This window comes from Pipra filicauda, unplaced genomic scaffold (genome assembly GCF_003945595.2).
Source record: "Pipra filicauda isolate LSUMZ 115617 unplaced genomic scaffold, ASM394559v2 scaffold12_size5214236_pilon, whole genome shotgun sequence".
Classification (NCBI taxonomy): Eukaryota; Metazoa; Chordata; class Aves; order Passeriformes; family Pipridae; genus Pipra; species Pipra filicauda.
In genome coordinates this window covers 3,342,705-3,361,999 of record NW_024103763.1, presented here as the reverse complement: position 1 = coordinate 3,361,999, position 19,295 = coordinate 3,342,705, and the positions used below count along the sequence as shown (strand labels likewise).

General features: G+C 43.3%; 1 protein-coding gene and 1 non-coding gene across 2 annotated transcripts in view; one reads left to right on the top strand and one right to left on the bottom strand.

Moving 5' to 3' along the window:
• Positions 1 to 3,604: 3,604 nt before the first annotated feature.
• TRNAV-UAC lies at positions 3,605 to 3,677 on the bottom strand. The gene has a single exon. It is a non-coding gene; the product is annotated as a tRNA-Val (tRNA).
• Positions 3,678 to 9,023: 5,346 nt separating this feature from the next.
• PPEF1 (protein phosphatase with EF-hand domain 1) overlaps positions 9,024 to 19,295 on the top strand; it is a 34,838-nt gene continuing 24,566 nt past the window's right edge. The window contains exons 1-5 of the mRNA XM_039378023.1: positions 9,024 to 9,543; positions 11,059 to 11,390; positions 15,012 to 15,202; positions 18,282 to 18,409; positions 19,206 to 19,257. Of these exons, the coding sequence (XP_039233957.1) occupies positions 15,160 to 15,202; positions 18,282 to 18,409; positions 19,206 to 19,257 (223 nt within the window). The 5' untranslated portion in view covers positions 9,024 to 9,543; positions 11,059 to 11,390; positions 15,012 to 15,159. The remainder of the gene's footprint in view (positions 9,544 to 11,058; positions 11,391 to 15,011; positions 15,203 to 18,281; positions 18,410 to 19,205; positions 19,258 to 19,295) is intronic.

Sequence of the window (19,295 nt, the reverse complement as noted above, 5' to 3'; positions counted from 1 at the left end):
ACTTTCCCCACTTCAATCGATCTACACAGAATCATAGAATCAGCTGGGTTGGAAGGGACCTCCGAAATCATCAAGTCCAACCCTTGATCCTCTACCGCTGTGGTTGCTAGACCATGGCACTAAGTGCCACATGCAGTCTTATCTTAAAAACCTCCAGGGATGGAGAATCCACCACCTCCCTGGGCAGTCCATTCCAATGCCTGATTACCCTCTCTGTAAAGAATTTCTTCCTAATATCCACCCTAAACCTCCCCTGGCAGAGCTTAAGACCATGCCCTCTTGTCTTATGTTCATATGCAACACCCTTCTCGGGGCAATGAGACCCACCAGAAGGTCCAGACAGGAGGTAAAAAACATGAGCCTCATTGAGGGTACCAGGGCAGCCTCTGGGCATCTGCTACAGTGCAGCATCTTACTCCAGGCTCTACACAGTATCCAGACAAGGGTGTCTCTCCTTCTTCTTGTTGTCCAGTCTGAAATGGTCTGCCACAGAGACACAGATTTCCAGAGCTGCTGAAGACACTCAGATATCTACTCTCTCTCTGCTATGATGACAGCTGGTATCTAAATCCCATGGGTCTGAAAATCCCAGCTTAAAAATCCCTAAATACCTTCATCCACATATCTCTTGGAAAACCAGACCAGGGCTTCAGCCTCTCACCTTATGGTATTGTAAGCACAGGTCACAGGGAAGCAGAGCTGCCCACACAGAGAGAAATCACCTACCATGTTTTAAAAAAGAAAAGCCAAATTCTCTTCCATGACCCCGAGCAGTTTAAAATCAGTTTGGTTTATGGTCAACCTCACGCTCCAAATAGGTTTTGATTTTTTGTAAGAAGTGCACAATAGCTCAGGGAACGTGTTCAGAAATAGCACAGCTCTTATCAAAGGACATTTCATCCAAAGGGACACTCTTAAGACTGGTGGCTGCCCAATTATAAAATTCTCTCCACAAAGAAAGAAAGGCAGACTTTGTTTAAAAAGTGTCTGTAGCATTCAAAAAATCAAACTGGCTCACATGAAGATTAGAAGAGCCTTAAAATTAAAGTCCTTGTATAAACAGTACGCAACTCAGGCCCTTTGTGTCTAATGGTGTTGATGGTCCTTCATTTTAATAACTGTAAAGAGCAAAACCACACTGCCACTGCAGACAACATTGCTAAATGAATAATGTAGTTAATTCCTAGAAAACAGGGAAATATTTTCAGGTACAGAAGACAGAAAACATTTAAAAGCCAGTACACAATACAGCACCAGAAAAGGCTTCAGTTGCCCTTATTAAAAAATAAAAATAAAATTTTAAAAAGGAAAAAAATTAGTCTGGCATTGATTACAGAACAAAACGGAGACTAGTACAAATGACTCAAATTATGACAGTTTGGTGACATCCCCACTGTTGTGTAAAACAGGGGCAGGAACTGACTGGGCGGGTTTCCTCTTTTGACCATACATCTTCTCCAGCTGTAGCTCATGTCCCATTGGCCTTAAGACATTCTGATATGTTTTCATAGCCCTCAGAAATCTTGGTATGTTTTATTCCTCCAGATTGTGGGAAATAACACAAAGATCACCCTGCACCACTGAGATGCTTTTAGTCTGACTGGCACTGTGTGTGTGTGGCCTCAGAGGAGAAGGAGGAGGCAAAAGTACTGGTGCGTGAGAGAAGTGCAACTCCACATAGCAATTTCATATTTCTTCCAAAGTCAGAGTGCCAGACAGCTAAATCAGAGTGTCACGCATCGATTCGTGCGTCTGGAAGCTGAACACACATGGCACGCAATGTCTCAGCAGGAATGTGTGACTGGCACACTTTTGTTTTATCACAGTTAGGGAACGCACAAAATACACATTTATACATGTACGTGTGAACATGGACATCTCTCAGAAGCAGGATACTGATGTGTGGAGAGAGCAAGACTGTCAGCACTTTTAGAGCTTGAGTCACTGTCAGGAGCTGGATCCTCTCAAAATGGATGGAGCTACTCTGATCTACACACACTTAAGATCTGGCTCTTAGAATAAAATATTCTTTCTACAAGTCTGAAGTGTGAGCTTAAGTCCTTTTCTGAAAAGGGCCCCTTTTCCTAAATGTAAGAAAACATGATGCAGATAGTTACCCTGTGCTGATCACCAGGATTAGGCCCACTCTCTGTAACACCCACTTGGGGGTGCTGTGGCTGTCAATGGCAGCGTAGGCACCATGGGATCACCATCCCTATTAGATGGGAAGTACCTACACCAGAGGCTTGCATATCCTACATTAGGAGAAGTCTAACTAAGCCTGACTCACCCTTGAGCTTGTATCATGGAAGCAGGCAGTCAGTGGAAAACAGTTTACCCAAGCGGTGGGACACATTGCTTTGGCTTCACCTCCTGTGAGCTGCATACACACTGCTAAGCAAAACGAGCAGAGGAAAGCCAGACTTCAGTACATCTGCACTTTCAGATTGTGGCATACACAGGCCCTTAAGTATTGTTATGGTGTTTAATGTTATAATCTTAGTATGCTAGGTCTCACTATGTGAAGTATGGGTGGTTTCTACCCAAAGGAGCTTTTGTTTCCTGGCCCAGGTATCCCTGCATTGCTCTGCAATCTCTAACTGTAGCTTGCCCATGCCTCAGAGTGTTTCTTTAGTAAGAGCAAGCACTGACAAAGGTTAATAGTTTTCTTAATATATAATGATTAAAGAAAGTTTCTTAAGACTCTGATCAAGGTAATTTTTCTCTTTAATCTTTAAGATAGGTAAATCACACCCTCCCACTCTGATCCTGCAAAGATACTCAAGAGCTAACTCCAGGTCAGCAGAGCTCAGGGGCTCTCCTTGTCCTCCTGCTGCGGAGATGTCTGAGCCCCAGCACTCATTAGGGCTTACACATACAGACAGACGCTGTGCCAGTATCCATGCCCAGACGTTACCCTTTTCTAAAGACTTGCACGTGCAAAATGAGACAACATGTTATAATTTAAAAGTTAAACTGCTCCGAGGCAAGCTGAGATGGCTCTTTGTTTCCTAATTAATAAAAACGGTACACACAGTACTGGGGAAAATCAGGATGGAGTTAACTGTCCTTGCTAGCTGTGTGCTGTGAAAAGCGCCCGCCTTTCCCCAGCACTCAAGCTCTTCTCCAAGCACAGAGGTGAAAGGACCTGTGCTCCAGTCTGTCCCGGTGAGCATCTCCTTGGGGATGCATCGGGCTGCGGTCTCCACCACTGCCTTTGTCCCTGCTCGGGAGGAGGCACAGGCTGCTACTTCTCCCGGCTCCGCTGTGGCTGCCTCTGGTGCCTGTGGTCTCCTTGGTTACCCATCCAGGGGACGACGGTAAAGTGGTGATGCCTCTCCCGCGCTGGCAGGGAAGCGCTCCTCTCGCGAGGTTAAAGCGTGTGGAAAGGCTCCTGAGGAACAGGGTTTCCCACCTAAGGGGCTTTTCTGCTCCCCTCGAAACGCACTGCTCCGCCTTCCGCCGCAAGCAGGACCCGGGTTTTCTTTAAGTGCTTATGAAGTTGCTCGTCTCCAGGAGGAAGCAGCTAAACCGATCCTCCTCGCTTCGAAGGAAATTAAGAAAACTCACGGTGAGCCTAAAAAGAAAAAGAACAACTTGGCGCTGGTTCCACTGGGGCTCGAACCCAGGACCTTCTGCGTGTAAAGCAGACGTGATAACCACTACACTATGGAACCGCCACACGCGTTAACGGCCGCCGCACTGCCCCTATCGACGAAACGCCGGTCGTGCTTCCCTCCTTTGGTGAGCAGAGAAGGTTCTTGTTTTCTTCTTAATCAGTAGTTGATTAAAAACAGTTCTAGTAATCAAAAATTACCCTAATGCGTTTCCTGCCCCTCACATAGCTACAGAGGGGCAGTGAAGGGCATAAATCACCTCAGTAGCTCCAGGTAAGGCTTCTGTGCCCTTGTGTGCTGGGGCAGCCGCGGGCCCCGCTCCGCCCCACCGAACACGGCCTGCAGGGGCAGGTAACAAGCCCAGGGAACGAGGGCTGCGTTACAGCCTTAGGCGGGTGCTGTGGGCGCTTCTTTCCCCTGCATGTATTCGATACATGCTGTACCGAATCCATTCTTTGCCTTCAGACCGTGTGCTCCTCACGTCATTGCCTCCGGCCCCGCTTCGGAAAGGGCTGGCAATCCTTCCTGCGCATCCTGCTGCTCCCGGGATTCGCCCGGCTGAGCCGTTCTCCCGGAGAAGTGGAGCACAAAGCTCGCTGGCCTAGCGTGTCACATCAGGTTGGCCCAAGCGCGGGAGAGGCGGGCTGAGCTCCGTGAGAGGTGCAGCAGAGCCCCCGCTGCTCCGGGGGAGCCCGGTTGCGTGGATTTCGTGTACACCAGTCGTGGGAAAGCGCCTCGCTGCTTTCTGCGAGGTGTTCCAGCTCTTTTCAGCGGGGGAGGAAGGTGTGGGTGATTTTCTCGGTACAGGAGGCCTTTTAAAAAGAATAACGCACTGAGAGAAAAGGCAGAGCCTGGCATTTGTGTCAGTGACGCCCTGGAGGAAGCTGTTGCGCGGTGCCTTAATGGATCTAAAAGAGAGACGTTCGATCCCTTCGGGCACAGCACGGGACACGCTCGTTCGTGTTTCTAAAAGGAGGCGTGAAAGCGGGAGGATTTGGCTTTCACAATCCGCCCTGGAGAGGACGGAGGGGTTTCCCCCCGTATGGCCCCGCCGCCGGCAGGGGGCGCCCCGCGCCCGCGCTCACCCAGCGCCCTCAGGGCCAGGGCCGGGTCGGGCTGTGCTGGGAACAACTCCGGGACTGGATCCTTCCTGTTCGCTCCCCATCTGCATCAGGTATCCATTCACCCAGGAACCTTATGCCATCTGTTACACCCCACAATAATTGCCTTCTTTCATCTGTTACGTTTTACCTGAAGTTTTGCACTATTTGCATTACCGCAGTCCTCAGCACACTGAACCTTGCCTCACATCCCACAGGGAGTGAGTGGCTTGTAGGAGCACAAATTAAGTTACCTGCACAGTGTTTACAGGACTGCGGTTATAAGTTACAAACAGAATTTGGAATATAAAAGATAAGCTTGTGAATTTTCAAAAACGTGGGGCCTGTAAGCAAAAGAGTATGGTGTTTGTGGCTAAATATCATAGTTGGCTTGACTACCAAAATTAATAATACCATTTTGCTGAAACAGCAGATTTCTTTACCCTCCTGACCTGGAGAGCCTGATTTAACCCAGAAGGTGCCTTTTGGGAAGAGACAATCTGGTTGGCTTGAGACATCAGGAATGCATTGTCTGTGCAGCTTATGGTTCACCAGACCAACAAAATGCAGATCAAGCTGTTGTTAGGCAATTCTTATGCCCATTTCTTTTTCCTTATGTTTCTTTACTAAGATCTGTCAAAACCTGAGTGCTGTAGATAGCTATCATTTCTATAAGCTCCAAGTGAAGGTTGAAGCTAATGTGACGGAGGTAGACTTGTGCAAATTAGATCATTAGTCACTGCTTCCCAAAATAATCAGCATTCATCTGATAATTCGGGAAAATTTCCTTTTTTGAAAAAAAATTTTTTAATTTTTTTACAGCAGGTATCCTGATGCTTTCATAGTGTTCTGGTCTGGTTTCTTGGCCTTCAGAAGCTTTGAGGCCCTACCACTGCCTTTCTTTCACATTTCTGATTTTGTGTGCTTTTTGCCAAGGATGCTAATTTTGATGCCTTTTTTTCACCTTCTCACCCAGAATTGTCAGTGGGGGGACATTTCTTTTTCTGTTCACACAAATTAACCTACTCCTTCTAATGTGTGAACACAGATTTCTGTCGTCTTACTGACTGAGTTTAAAATTGTTCTGAATATTTATTTCTTCATTTTCTCTATTCTTTTTTTTGCTTTTTGGTTGGGACTGGACATCAAAGTCTCTTAGTCAGGAACTTGTCCCCTGGCTAGTACTTTAAAACACTTTGTTGAGTCACATAAAAATACTTCTTTGACCTTGGTAGTGCAAGAGGAGGAGAAATCACGGTTAGAGCTTAGAAGGAGCACATTCAGTTCAACTGTGATTATCTTCAGTCTTTTTGAAAAATATCAGTTACATCACTTTGCAGTGGGTGCTTCTGAGAAATAAGCCTAAAGCAGAATTTGAATTATGTATGTGGAATGCCTGCATGAAGGCTTGCTCAGGAGGTTAATGTTTCTGAAGTATTTGGAAAACAGAATGTATGCCATTACATCACAAGGGCTGCCTGTAAAAGGATGTCCCAGTTTCTACACTAGCAACATCACCGGGTTTTTCCTTGTCATTCTAGACTGATTAACCACATATTGTCAGAATTTGTTGGCCTACTCTCTGTTACAGCTGTTGATGCTAAAACTCTTTTCAGCATATTAAATGTGCATGTGATACATGACTGCTGAGCAAAAAAGCAGCAGTATGTGTGACCTTGTTGGTGGGAATGGTACGTTCTCTTTGCCTTTGTAGAAAGGAAAATGGCGTTGTTTGGTACGGCCTATCTCCTTGGACTTGAACAGGAAAGGTTAATTTGGAAAGCACATTTCTGTTTCCTCAATTTGCATGTTATTGTGATCCCCATAGGTAACTGGAGAGGTGGCTCAGTCCAGCAAGACTGACTCTTTATCAGGTTGCTTGGTCACGTCAGATCACTGAGACAGAGGATGGAGGACTTCCATGAGTAACAAAAGAAAATATGCAGTGGAGATTTTATGTCCTGAAGAACCTAACTGCTAAGGGTTTGATCTCTCTCCCACTGATCTTGGATGAAATGTTTCTGATGGATTTTTTGGCCATTGGAGCAAACGTTGTAGCCTCTCCTTATGCAGAGATCTTGGTAAATGGCAGTAGAGATGAATTTATCAGGTACAGTAAATGTTTATAAATAATGTCTATCCCAAGAGTGCAGTGGAAAGAGGTTGTGATGTATTTTTGCTTGCATGCATTTTGGCAGAACAGCCTGATCATACATAAATGATTAGCTACTGTAACTCTGATCAGGGAAAATGCATCCTGCCAGAAAAACAAATATCAAAACTCTTCTGGGCCGTGCAGAATTATTGTGCTTGGTGTGCTTTCCATTTACTGTCTCGTCTCAAAGGAGAAGAACAGCTTTGAAAGTGGAAGGTTGTGTCTGGAAGTCCAGAACCTTAAAGGACTAGCTCAGTGAGTCATATGCCTTCTGCTTTGCTGGTTTGGCATTTTAGATATCTTTTGCATCTTAATAAAGGTCCGTCTCAAAAAAAATTGATCATTCTTTACAGTGGTTGTTGATGCCAAAAAAGAACTGTCACCAGACTGATGGTAAGTTTCCTGAAAATACCATATTATGGTATTATTAGACCTTTGGGGCAGGGGTAGGAGTGTGAAGAGCTTTCTTTGTTTGCCTCTGTTCTCATAAGTGTTTTGCTCCCTATCCAGTCCTGATGGGACTCCATCACCTGGAGAGGTTTCAGAGCAAGAGGCACAGTGATTTCCGTCTTGTGCCCATTCACATGGAGCTTTCTCCCACCACAGCATGCTTTATAATTTTTGGTCCTCTTTGAATCTGCAGGCCCCCTCCCTGACCCCACAGGAGTGGCTGCTGTGCTCTGTTCCATCACTGTACTGCAGAAAGCAGCCCCTCCCTGGCTTTTGGAGTGGGGTGGCAGGAAAGCCTGGGGGAAAGGTGGCCTGATGAGGGTGAGTGATGCTGAGGACTGGGCCCAAGACTGTACTGGTGATATTACAATATCATAATTCTACTGGCACCCCCTAGTTTTGAGTAGTTTCTTGGGCTATGTGTCCAAAATCGCAGTGTCCCCATGCTATGGGTACACTGCCAGGTGGAGCAGACTGCTCAGGGGCTATTGTGTTAGCAGTGGGCAGTAACAGATCACCCTGGACGTGATGGCTCTGCCCCTCCCTGGGCACCTCTGTAGTGACAGAGTCAGGGGTCAGCATGGAGATGAGCTGGGTCAGAGATTTGGGCCCGGCTGCCAGGGGTCAGGGTTTGATGTCAGAGCACGCAAAACCACGTCTTCCTGACCGCACAGGGAAGCAAGGCTGCAGCGTTCTTGGCTTGCCCGATCCCTTCCTGGTAATCACACAAGGAGCAGACGAGCCAAAACATGAACTGAGTCCACAGAGTTCCAATCATGCATTTATGGTGAGAACATGTGCATGCACATGAAGAAATGAAGTGTACAAGCATTAGTGCAGTGCTTCTGAATGTAAGATTTGAGTGCTTCATACTTGTCCCCTTATCTGGATTGGGACAACTCTGGATATATGTACAGCCTGGGGAACGAGATGCTGGAAAACAGTGCTCCAGAAAGGAACCTGGGGGTTCTGGTCGATGGCAAGTTGAATATGAGTCAGCAGTGCCCTGGCAGCCAGGAGGGCCAACCGTGTCCTGGGGGACATCGCAAAGTATCGCCAGCTGGTCAAGGGGAAGGATTGTCCTGCTCTGCTCTGCACTGGTGAGGCCTCACCTTGAATATTGTGTGCAGTTTTAGGCACCACAATATAAGAAAGATATGAAGCCATTAGAGGGTGTCCAAAGGAGGGCAGTGAAGATGGTGAAGGGCCTTGAGGGGAAGCCGTATAAGGAGCAGATGAGGGCACTTGGTCTGTTCTGCCTGGAGGAGACCGAGGGGAGACTTCATTGCAGTTACAACTCCCTTGTGAGGAGAAGAGAAGGGGCAGACACTGATCTCTTCTCTCGTGACCATGACAGGACCCAAGGGAATAGCCTGAAGTTGTGTCAGGGGAGGTTTAGGTTGGATATTAGAGAAAGGTTCTTCACCCAGAGGGTGGTTGGGCACTGGAACAAGCTCCCCAGGGAAGTGGTCACAGCACCAAGCCTGACAGAGTTCAAGAAGCATTTGGACAACACTCTCAGGCACATGGTGAGACCCTTGGGGATGGTCCTGGCCGGGGCCTGGATCTGGACTTGATGACCCTTGTGGTCTCTTCCAACTCAGCATATTCTGTGATTCTGTATGACTGTTTGGAGAACACCTATATCACTAGCATGCAGATACAATGCCTTGTGGTAAATGCAGTATTTCTTTCCTTAAGGGCTTTCATAAGCATGCCAGTCACATCAGATGACCAAATACCTGGACAGCCTTATGTTTTTTTCTGGTGTGCTGGATCTGCTAAAATGCAAATCATTGCCTCAACACAGCAGAAAGGCCAAAAGAGACCATGTGACTTCAGATGTGAAGCAGGCAACTTCAGCCCATCCCTTTCTCTCTGCCTGAGATTCAGGAGGCATGGTGACAAAACAGCTCTGCTACAGCACACGTACAGCACAGCTGGAGGGCTGCAGCCATGAGCTTTCACACCAGCTTGGATGATGAAAACAGCATTTTCCCCTGGCTGTTTCTGAAGAGCAGCGTTCAAGAAATTTCCTCTCGGGAAGCTGTATAAGTAGGTGAAGAGCAAGTGCATTGCAGCTCCTGAGCCCCAGAGAAAATTGGAGCACCTGTTCTGCAGAGCTGCACCCCTCAGGAGTTGCTTTCTCTTAAAAAAAGAATCTTCTAAAGGTACTCTTGTAGAAAAAATCTTGGTATTGCTGACGCAGAAAGAATAAAAGGTAATATGTTTGGGTGGGGTATATATATATTTTTAACTCACTTTTAAACAGTATATTTACAAAATGACAGTTGAATGTGGGACTATTTATGATTTTACCCTGAGAAAAATCAGTGTGCTTCAAACACTAAAGTCTGACCTGGACCGAATCAGTTATCCAGAACTTCTAAGTACAGGTGAGATCAAATAGTTTTGAGACTACTGTATTCCATGTATTCTGTTTTAGGAAAAATAATTTTTATGATGATATTTTTTAACCTTGTTCTGATGCCTAACTTAAATTTTATTAAAACCATACTAAAGCGTGAATTTAATTTTTAAAGTGGCTCATAGTTCAACACATATTTATTCTGAAGCTTTGCTTTTTCAGCATGTCATTAAGAGCCTGCTCATTAACTGCAGGACAGTGTGTGATCCAGCTTTTTTGCTTAAAGTGTGTTAACTTTCATGCTCCAGTTGGATCCAGTTTACTAGAACCAACTTTGCTTCAGGATTTTCAGTTTGCTCCTTGTATCCTAGAGGAATATCCCCCTAGAGGCATTTAAAATTTCTGGAAAGTGATATGATGGCTTTGCTTATTCTTCAAGGTGATCTGCACCCCATTTGTACACTTGTATTTGATACTCTGCCTCTTTTTAAAAAACATTCTGATCAAAGTCTTGCACAAAAAAAAAAGAGGCTGCTTGCTTTGTTTGGTTATTTTCTGCACAAAAAAAGTGAAAATGTTTTGTGTAAGTGTATCCTTTTTTGATTATAAATAACATGAACTGGCATTCTTCCATCATTTTTCTACATATTCTCTTTGGATTTGCATGCAGTTCCTGAACTCAACAATTGCCTGAACAATCTCTGCACGTTCACACCTTTGCTGCTCTTGCTTTTATTTCTTTTTGCAGTGCATTTTTTGGCTCAGGAATATAAGTCCACCTTAAAAACTGGTCTGTCTCCATCCTATTCACTTCCAAGCTTTGCTGGCTCTCCTGTATGTTACTACATCCATTCCCTATTGATTCCTGGCCCCAACACTGAGGTCTATCAACATGGCCACTTGATAGAAATTATTCCATCAGTTCTATATTGAGACTAGCCTTGCTTCTCTGAGCAGGCTAAATAAATTAACTGTTAACAAAAAGGCTTCCTTGCTTCTTTATTTCAGATATATATAATCACTGGAAGTCCCTCTTAGTTTGTCCCATGGATGTAAAATAATGGAAACCTAAACACATATTGATTTGCCTGTGTTTGATGTTCTCATATCAGCCCTTTGGCAGACCAAATTCAGTGTTGGTGTCAAAATTACAGCTCTTGTGCCATAGCCAGATTCCATTTCATTCTGCTGGTTTACAGTGGCAGCTTCATCCCACTTTCCACAGGATGGGTCTTTTAGCTAATGAAATCTTTAACTCATCTCTAGATTCCCATCCTTGACAATTGTAACAAGACAGTTTGAAAGAGTTGTCCTTGTGCAGGTCCTGACCTGGATGTTGTCATTTAATGTCTACGTTCTTCTCTCTAGGGTATTTTGCTCTTTCCAGCTTCATTCCCTCTGCAATACACAGAAGCAAATCCATCACAAAACCATGTTATAGCATCTCTCAGTTCTCTGCAGTCCTCATTTCCAAAAGAAAACAATTCTAAAGGAAATCTGTGAGTCACAGTAAACTAAACAATGGATAAGATGGCATCAAAGGAAAGCCTCTGTCATTGGAAGCATCCACCCATCCATCCATCTGATCTTTATGCAGGAAACTGTTCCTGTCTCAGCACCTCTACAACTCCATGTACCTTCTAAGACATGTTATGGGAGGAGATCATAGCTACCTGTTCACAAATATGGTTGAGAAAGGGGTGAGTAGTGCAAGGAGGCACATTGCTGGAGATAGCCATTGAAACAACCTGTAGGGGAAGTAGCATACTTACAGAAACTCCATCCCAACCAAAATAAAAGGAGAAGTCTTTCATTTTTGTTTATCAAAAGTAAGAAACAAATGGAAATATGCAGGAATAAGAACTTAAAACCTAGTGGCTCTTACTCATGTGTCTCCCATATCCCTAGGCTTGACCTAGCTTATACTTGTCTGCCCGTAGCACAGCTCATCTAATTTAAAAGATAAAGTGTGCTTGAAAGGATGGCTCTCTGCCCAAAGGACCTGCTGTCTGATTTCATTAAAAGTCAGCTATAAATCTTTACAAGATTCCTATTATTCTTGACGCAGCCTGTTCTTTACGTGACTGAGAAACTGGAGGCATGATTGATTTTGGGCTGCACCTGTTACATCTAGATCAAATTATGCTGGTTCGTTATCTCTGTAAATCAGGCTCTTGACAGCTTTGGTTCTGAACCCCAAATTTCAGAGTATACCTTCAGCAACTCCTATCCAGAAAAGAACAGCATGTGCCACTGGCTTAGCTTTGTGCATGTCTATCGGCATGATTGCAGAGACACTTTATTTTGCTTCAGTGGATGGGCTGTGTCTTCAGAGCCTGTCCATGACAAAATTGCCTTTTTGCTGAACTGAGAGAAATGTAGCAATTTCTTGAACTTATGTCTAAAACTGGGAGAGATCACTGACTTGTAGAAATTTAATTACTGCCTGCTTTTTAGTCAACATGCCAGATTCTTTCTTAACGTAAATCAGTGGTATAGTATCCAGAATGTTAACGCAGCGCTGTGTCCCAAATTCTCATCCAGCTACCTTGTATCTCTTTCAATATCTTGGTAAAATCCCAGCTTTTTGTTTCATCAGCCAACATTTGGGGGGAATTTTGGGATGGCAAATGATTCTTTGCCAGACACTGTTACACTGCATAGTAAGTAGCTCACAGAAATTACTCTCATAGTCTGGAGTCTGGGCATGCGGGTTGACAGCCAGGATGTCTCTGTAGCCAGCTGAAAAGCCATCAGGAAAAGGTAGTTGAATGTTTGTTATGTCCATTTTAGAATGCAGATATTTGGGACTGAAGGTGATGATTACTCCTCCGGATAAGCTCACTGATGGTCAAATTTGGCCTTTTTAAGAGGTTTAATGATAGGATATGCAAGTTTTCCTCCAAGCTCTGAGGAATATGTTTCAGTCTTCATTTTCTGCTGTCACAATAAAATTTCTGTCTCTGTGTCTCTGTCTGACGCAGCCCAGAGAAAAAAGGGGTTCGACCACTTTGGACATGGACGATAAAATGGTCCTTTATTGAAGGGGTAACTTGGCTTATATAGGGTAAGGACTGAAAGCGCTGGAAGGAGGGGAGGAACTGGGGAGGAACATGCTAATACAGGCCAATAAGAAGGAAAAAGGGGAGGAAATATTCAAACAAGGGATTACTAATTAATTAGTGACTGCAATGCGACACTTCTAGCCCAATCAGGGAGAAGGACATGAACTGGGGTACACAATGCTGAGGGATTTTTCTTACAACTGGGGATTTAGGGTACAATAAAGGGTAGAAGTACAATGAACATTAAACTTGAACATGAACGCAGGGTGTATCAACAGTCTCGTTTCTTTATATGAAGGTGGAGAGGGTGTTTTCATCCGGGGTTCCGCAGATCTCTTCGCATATTTCAATGTCTTTTCTCCACTGCTCGTAGTCAAACCTCTCCTGGGCTTCCACATTTATCTTTTTATTTCTTTGCTCAAGGAGGTGCTACAAGTCCATGAGTTTAGAGGTATGTGAAGGAAAGAGTGGGGATGACTGGGAGAAAAGCTTAAGTCATTGAAAGCAGAGTATGAAGGTGATTCAGACCCCCATTCCTTGGGTCAGCCCATTGTTTGCTGTGGTTTGGATGGAGCCCTGAGAGGAATGATGGTTCTGTTTGGGGCTCCCATTGCCCAGTTGCATTGCCCTTTAATCAAGACAGTCTCGCTGCAGTAGGACTTAGACTGTAAGTTCTGTTCTTCTGATCACAATTCAAGTCATGGCTGGCTTGTTTGATGGACTAATGAAGATGAGATTCTCCTAAGAGGACAAGTGAGGAGATGGTGTACAGGAGAGCAATACTTGTTTGGAGAGAAAACAAATTTGAGCTTTTAGCAAACTGCCATATTTGATGCTGTCAAAGACTTTGGCTCAAAATTAATATAACAGCACTTCTTTGTATTTCATGATAGCTCCTTCAGAGGGAAGTAAAGCAGTTCATTGTGGAGAAAAAAATTAAAATCCTTCTTTTTTTGAAATAATTACTGACTCATAAGGTGTGAGACCCAGCTCAAGTGTAGGATACACTTGTGTTGTGGGACCCTGAAAAATAGCCCCAGACCTGTAAAGACTTGTGTGATATTAATGTGAAATGACATGACGTCACAGGATATTGTACATAACAATGAATGTAGAAAACTACACATATAGTCCCACAACTATAAATGTTTTCTAATTATTGAAATTGAAGATCAGCTAGTTATGCATTTGTGGGTTTTTTTGTCTTGTATCCTCCTGTTCATTTTATTTCTGCTAGTAAAGCCAAAGGAAAATAGTAGTTAAGCATTCATTTTATGCTGGTGAATTTCTTCTTTGTTTTAAACACCAAGTTAAAAGGAATATCAATGAAACAAAACAACAAATGGAATAATTTAGATGTAAGACATGTAACCCTGGAGACAAGGAGAGAGAGGGGGCAGTGTGATCACATAAGAAATCTTTAGCTAAAACAAAGTTCAGTATCTCAGAGCATCAGTGACTTTCTTATTACTTAGAAATTGATCCATTTTGTATCTCAGGGGAATTGTGTTCCTTTGAACTTGTTGATTAGGGAATGTATTGCATTAGTGAATGATATTACTTAGTGAAGAGCTGAGCAAGTGCCAGGACGAAAACCCAAAAGACTTCACTTCAAAATGGACTTTGTTCATTTATTTAATGAAACAAAATCTTTTCTTTGAATTGTTTCAGTAGAAAAGCAACAGAAAATTGAATGTTTTATTTAAATGAAATCTGATAATGAAGTGATTTGCTATGGCACTATTTCGTTCGGTAAATTTGGTGGTGATGACACTGAGGAATAAAGTGATAAATGGTGTGGTAGGGCACCTTTTAAAATCCATAGAGTGTTAGGAGGGCTGAGGGTTGGGGTTTTTTTAGCAGTAGTATCAGATGTAATTTAAAATCTTTAAAATTCTGCAGTTCCAATTTTTAAATCACAATAATGAAGAGTAACATGACTCTGTAGTCCCTTGTCCCTAGTAGTAAGGCTTTAAATAGCAATTTTTCTGATTAAGAAATGACTGGTGCACTTTTAGCTAACCTGTTAACCTTAAGCTAACATGTAAGAAGTAAACTGTATTAATTACTGAGTCAAATTCTTTTCAATGGAAGCTGATAGTAATCAGATGTGAAAAAGAAACCTAGTATGGTTCATCAGGTCCAGTTTGTGTAGGATGTGCTGTACAATTGTGCTGTAGGTATTTCAGATTCTGTGTTGTCAAACACTTTTGTTTTTTTCTCCTTCTCCCTCCCTCCCAATCTCCTCCCTGGCAGGAGTGCTAGGGAAGAGCCGAGGAGCCCAGAGGGGTATAGTCCTCATCACTGAAGGAACAGCACAGGAAATGTGTGTAATGCTAACAGCTGAGAGGAACATGCTCCATATCAGCAGCAATTAAAACGGATAGGCAGCAGCATTGGAACCATGGGGTGCAACAGATCTGTACCTGACAGAAGGTCAGAGAGAGGTGAGTGTTGCCTTTGTCTTCAGGGCAAGTGGTTGTTCTCTCTGTAACAGTAGAAGAGGCTTGCAAGGTAACATTTCCCCTCAATTGTGTTGTCAAAATACTCATTCAGAGAAAATTATTTTCTTTTTAAAAGAGTGCACAGATTTTAGATGCTGGCTGAGGTTGGAAGACAACCTCAGACCACCTCTAACATCAACAGATTGGGTTGTAAAAGATTCACAGCATCTGGGACAGAAGCTAAATTTCATATGTGTCTGTGCTCACTATGTCACTGGCAAAGCTTAGAGGATAAGGTAAGAGGGGGACCTGTTACGGCCTTTCACACCACAGGATTCCTGGGCAAACTGCCCCAATTTCTCTGCTGGTGGGTGACTGATTATGAAAGAAGTGTGATGAAGCAGAGCTATTGCAATAACTATCAGAATCGGTTTTCTGGCCTACCAAGTGCCTGACCTGTCATTCTCACTGACAATTACTGAGGCTGTCAGTTGAAAGTCTCCACAGTACCTGGTTAAATGTTTAATTAAACTATGCATCCTCCCCCTGCTTTTAATAATACCCCACTCTGGAATGAACACACAAGGCTCTGCACAGGCAGGATTGACTCAAACCTTTTTTCAGACCCTTCATGTTCTCTCAGAATTTGTCATTAAAGCACAATTTACAGGTCTGCAGAGAGCCATGTTACATAGCACTGTGTAGTGTCTTAGAACATTATTATGCTGACCAGAGATGGTTCAAAAGTAAGGCTCTTTTTGGCTACCAAACCAGGACACAAGTCCCAGTAAACTGGTGTCTACAAAGTAGGAAGCTCTCACTCATGGCTGCAGGGATCCAAGCTGACTGGTTTAAGAGTAGCCCTCAGCTTTGTGGATGCTACTTGGCATTTATAGCAGCTGGAAACATCTGGAGTCACAGACCTACCTGTAACTGGGAGGCAGCCCTTCCTCTTTCGGTTTGCATGCTGTGCATATTTGTGCCTTGCAAGGCCGTGGGGATGAGCTACTTGGGAATATTTCTGAGAGCATATAAACTTGGAGTGGGCATGAGAAGCTGTTCTCTTTCTCAGTCTACAACCATCAACACACATGGATGTGGGGCAGACTTGATTAGCCCAATGCTGGCTTATGATTTTGTGTGCTTGTTGGGCAGTGTTTTGTCTTCTCGCTGGGTGGTTTTCCTTCTATACTTCAGCATTAGTCAAGTAATGCTGAACCATCATTCTGTCTGCAACCTGAGGCTGTACAACCCTCTAATGCATTAATAACATGAATTTAACAGGTACTTGCTGGTGTAGAGACCTTCTGCAACTGACAACAATTTTTTTTACAGATGCAGTTTAGCCATGTGTGAAAATCATGTTCTGATTCAGTCCTGAGAATAACAGCACTGTAATAAGTACAATTAAAAAAAAAAAAGACAGGAAATATTCTGTTAGATTTGCAACATTAACCACAGTGACTGATATGTCTTTCTTATGTGATGCCTGTGGAACTGTGCCATGTTAAGTGCTCAGGACCATTAAGCAACGCAGAGGGGTTTAATGGGAAGTTTAATGGCTCTGATGCTGGAAATCAGTTTCTGTGCTGGTGACTGTGCTTTGCCCCTTTTTCTTCTAAACAGACACCTTGGTGACAGCCTTGCTGTGATGTGTCAAGCTTTCAGGTCTGTAGTGGTGGGGGATTCCAGAAAGAACAGAAAATAAAAGAAATCTTAGAGTTTATGTAGGGTATGAAGGATGTTCTTAGCCATATAAGGATCACATTTCCTTTGGGCAGGAGGATTTTTCTAGGATGAGTGTGGTATCTACAGGATGGGAGTCTTTACTGATTTTGGTCTTGTCTGGACTAGAAAACTTTACCACTTTAACTATACTGTATACTGATTAATGGTAAAATACGCAAACGATGTGTCGTTATAGCATATGTAAGCATTTTTATAAAAAGACTTCCTTAATGTTATACATTTATTAATAGAATCACTTTTCCACTGAGGTTTTTCTTTAACGGCATAGCTATCAGTTTAAGAAAAGAAATCATTCTCACTCAGGGGTTCCATTCATCCTAGTCTCAAAATTCCTGGTGATCACTTAAAATAATTGATTAGTGTAAACTGTTGTCCCTCTAGTACAGAGCTTTTCTTTAGTTTTGCAGAGGAAAAAGTATTAGCATGAATTGTTATTTGTTAATAAACTTTTATCTGAGCAGCTAAAGGAATGTGATCTCTCTGTGGCATGAATGGAGCCTGTAGGCAGCAGGCTCTTTCCTCCATGCTGCAGTCCTGGTGATTGTTCTTCAGTGAAGTTAACAGAAGTTTTCTAGACTGAGACAACAGTAGACATGACTTCTTAAAGTGCTGAGTGGAACGTGTATTCAGCACATAGTCAAAAATGCTCTTCTGACATGTTCCATTGAATTCTTGGGAAGTAGTTCCTTTGTTCACCAAGCTAGCCAAAGCTAGCTAGGTTCACCTGCATGCCTTTTGGCTTGTCTGTTTAAGCAACATACTCTGTCCTTTAATATAATTTGTTAACATTTTATCCTAGTGTTTGAATTTTGATGGCTTGCTGATGCAGCGGGGCAGGAAAAAACTTCCTGGTAGAAGAGGCTGTTGCAAATGCTGTCATTGCATGGTTCATGTTACAGCTTGCAAAATCTAAAGTTTTTTACTGCATCTTTGATAGAGAAATACGTTCTGTTGGTAGGCCAAACTGCTCTTCTTCCCTTCCTCACCTTCCCATAACACACATGCTGCCCATCTGCTGTCATGGACGACCGACTTCTTACATGGGTACTGTCTTCAGGACAATGAAATGGGGAAGCTTAGTGACATTTTAGGCCTGAGCAAGTCAGCTAGTTTGGGATCCGTGTCTGAAGACAGAAACAGTAAAGGCATCATGTATTACCAGGAAACAGCTTTTCGGTCTTAACTTTTACAGGGTTTCATCTTACTGTTTGTTGACTGTGCACAACGGACTGAATTTGTCGTCTGTCTGCAAAATTCTGCCAAGGCAGCATGTGTATTTCCATTGTAGATGACACTGCATCCATGTATAGTGCATTGCCCTCTGTTTTGACAGTCATTAAAGCCGCCATCCTCATCCAGAAGTGGTACCGCGCAACAATGGCCCGGATAGAGATGAGGCGCCGCTATTCTCTGAGTATCTTCCGGTCAATCGAATATGCTGATGAACAAGATCAACTGCAGGTTTGTAATCTTCCTTTCTTCCTGTACAAGCAGTTATGTTATCCCCAAAGCACTGAGGTTGCACAAATAAAATGGGGGTGTGGTTATTTTTTGCCTACAAAGCTGGATCCTGATTAATAAAACCACTTCCCTTCCTCACATGTGAATTAAGTTGTGTGTACACATACATACATTTATGTATATGTGTATAACTACGTAGGCATCAGGACACCGTTCTGCCCATACAACCATAGGTTGGAGGTTCCTGTAGAGCAGCTCTGGTAGCCAGGGATAGCAGGTCACCATACTGTGAGTGATCTTAACCATGTCTGTGAGGCAATATATGTGCAACAGTGTCTCAGCATGTGAGTCCAGGCTTCCTTTAGGGTCAATACAGGAAATTAGGAACTTCTAGGCCTTTGTGTTCATCGTAGCATCTGTGTCTAAAGTCAGTTCACTGCACTGTAGCAGTTGCTTTCTACTGACTATGAAGCAAGTCTAAGCAAATAGTCTCAGTGATGGGCAAGTTGAATTACACCCAAAAGTGTCAGCAGCACCAATACAGCCCTGGAACATTTTATGTATTCGTATAGTGTCAATCTGTGAATTCATAGCAAAGAAGGAAAGAGAGACAGCTATTTCTGTAGTAGGACACCAGTTCTGTCATTATTGCAGGCTGATGCTATAGAAACATACAGTAGTGTCTTAGATCCCCCAAAATAGGAAATTGCTAGTAATTGAGTAAGGAAAGAGAATGTTAATGCTTGTTGGATCCCCTAAACTGATCAGTGTTTGTTCTTTTCTTTTTCTTACTCAGCTATCCAAGTTTTTTTCATTCATGCTGGATCACTATACTAATCTTGATTCAGGTAAGGATAAACATAAAAGTAATATGTTTGAAAAACCT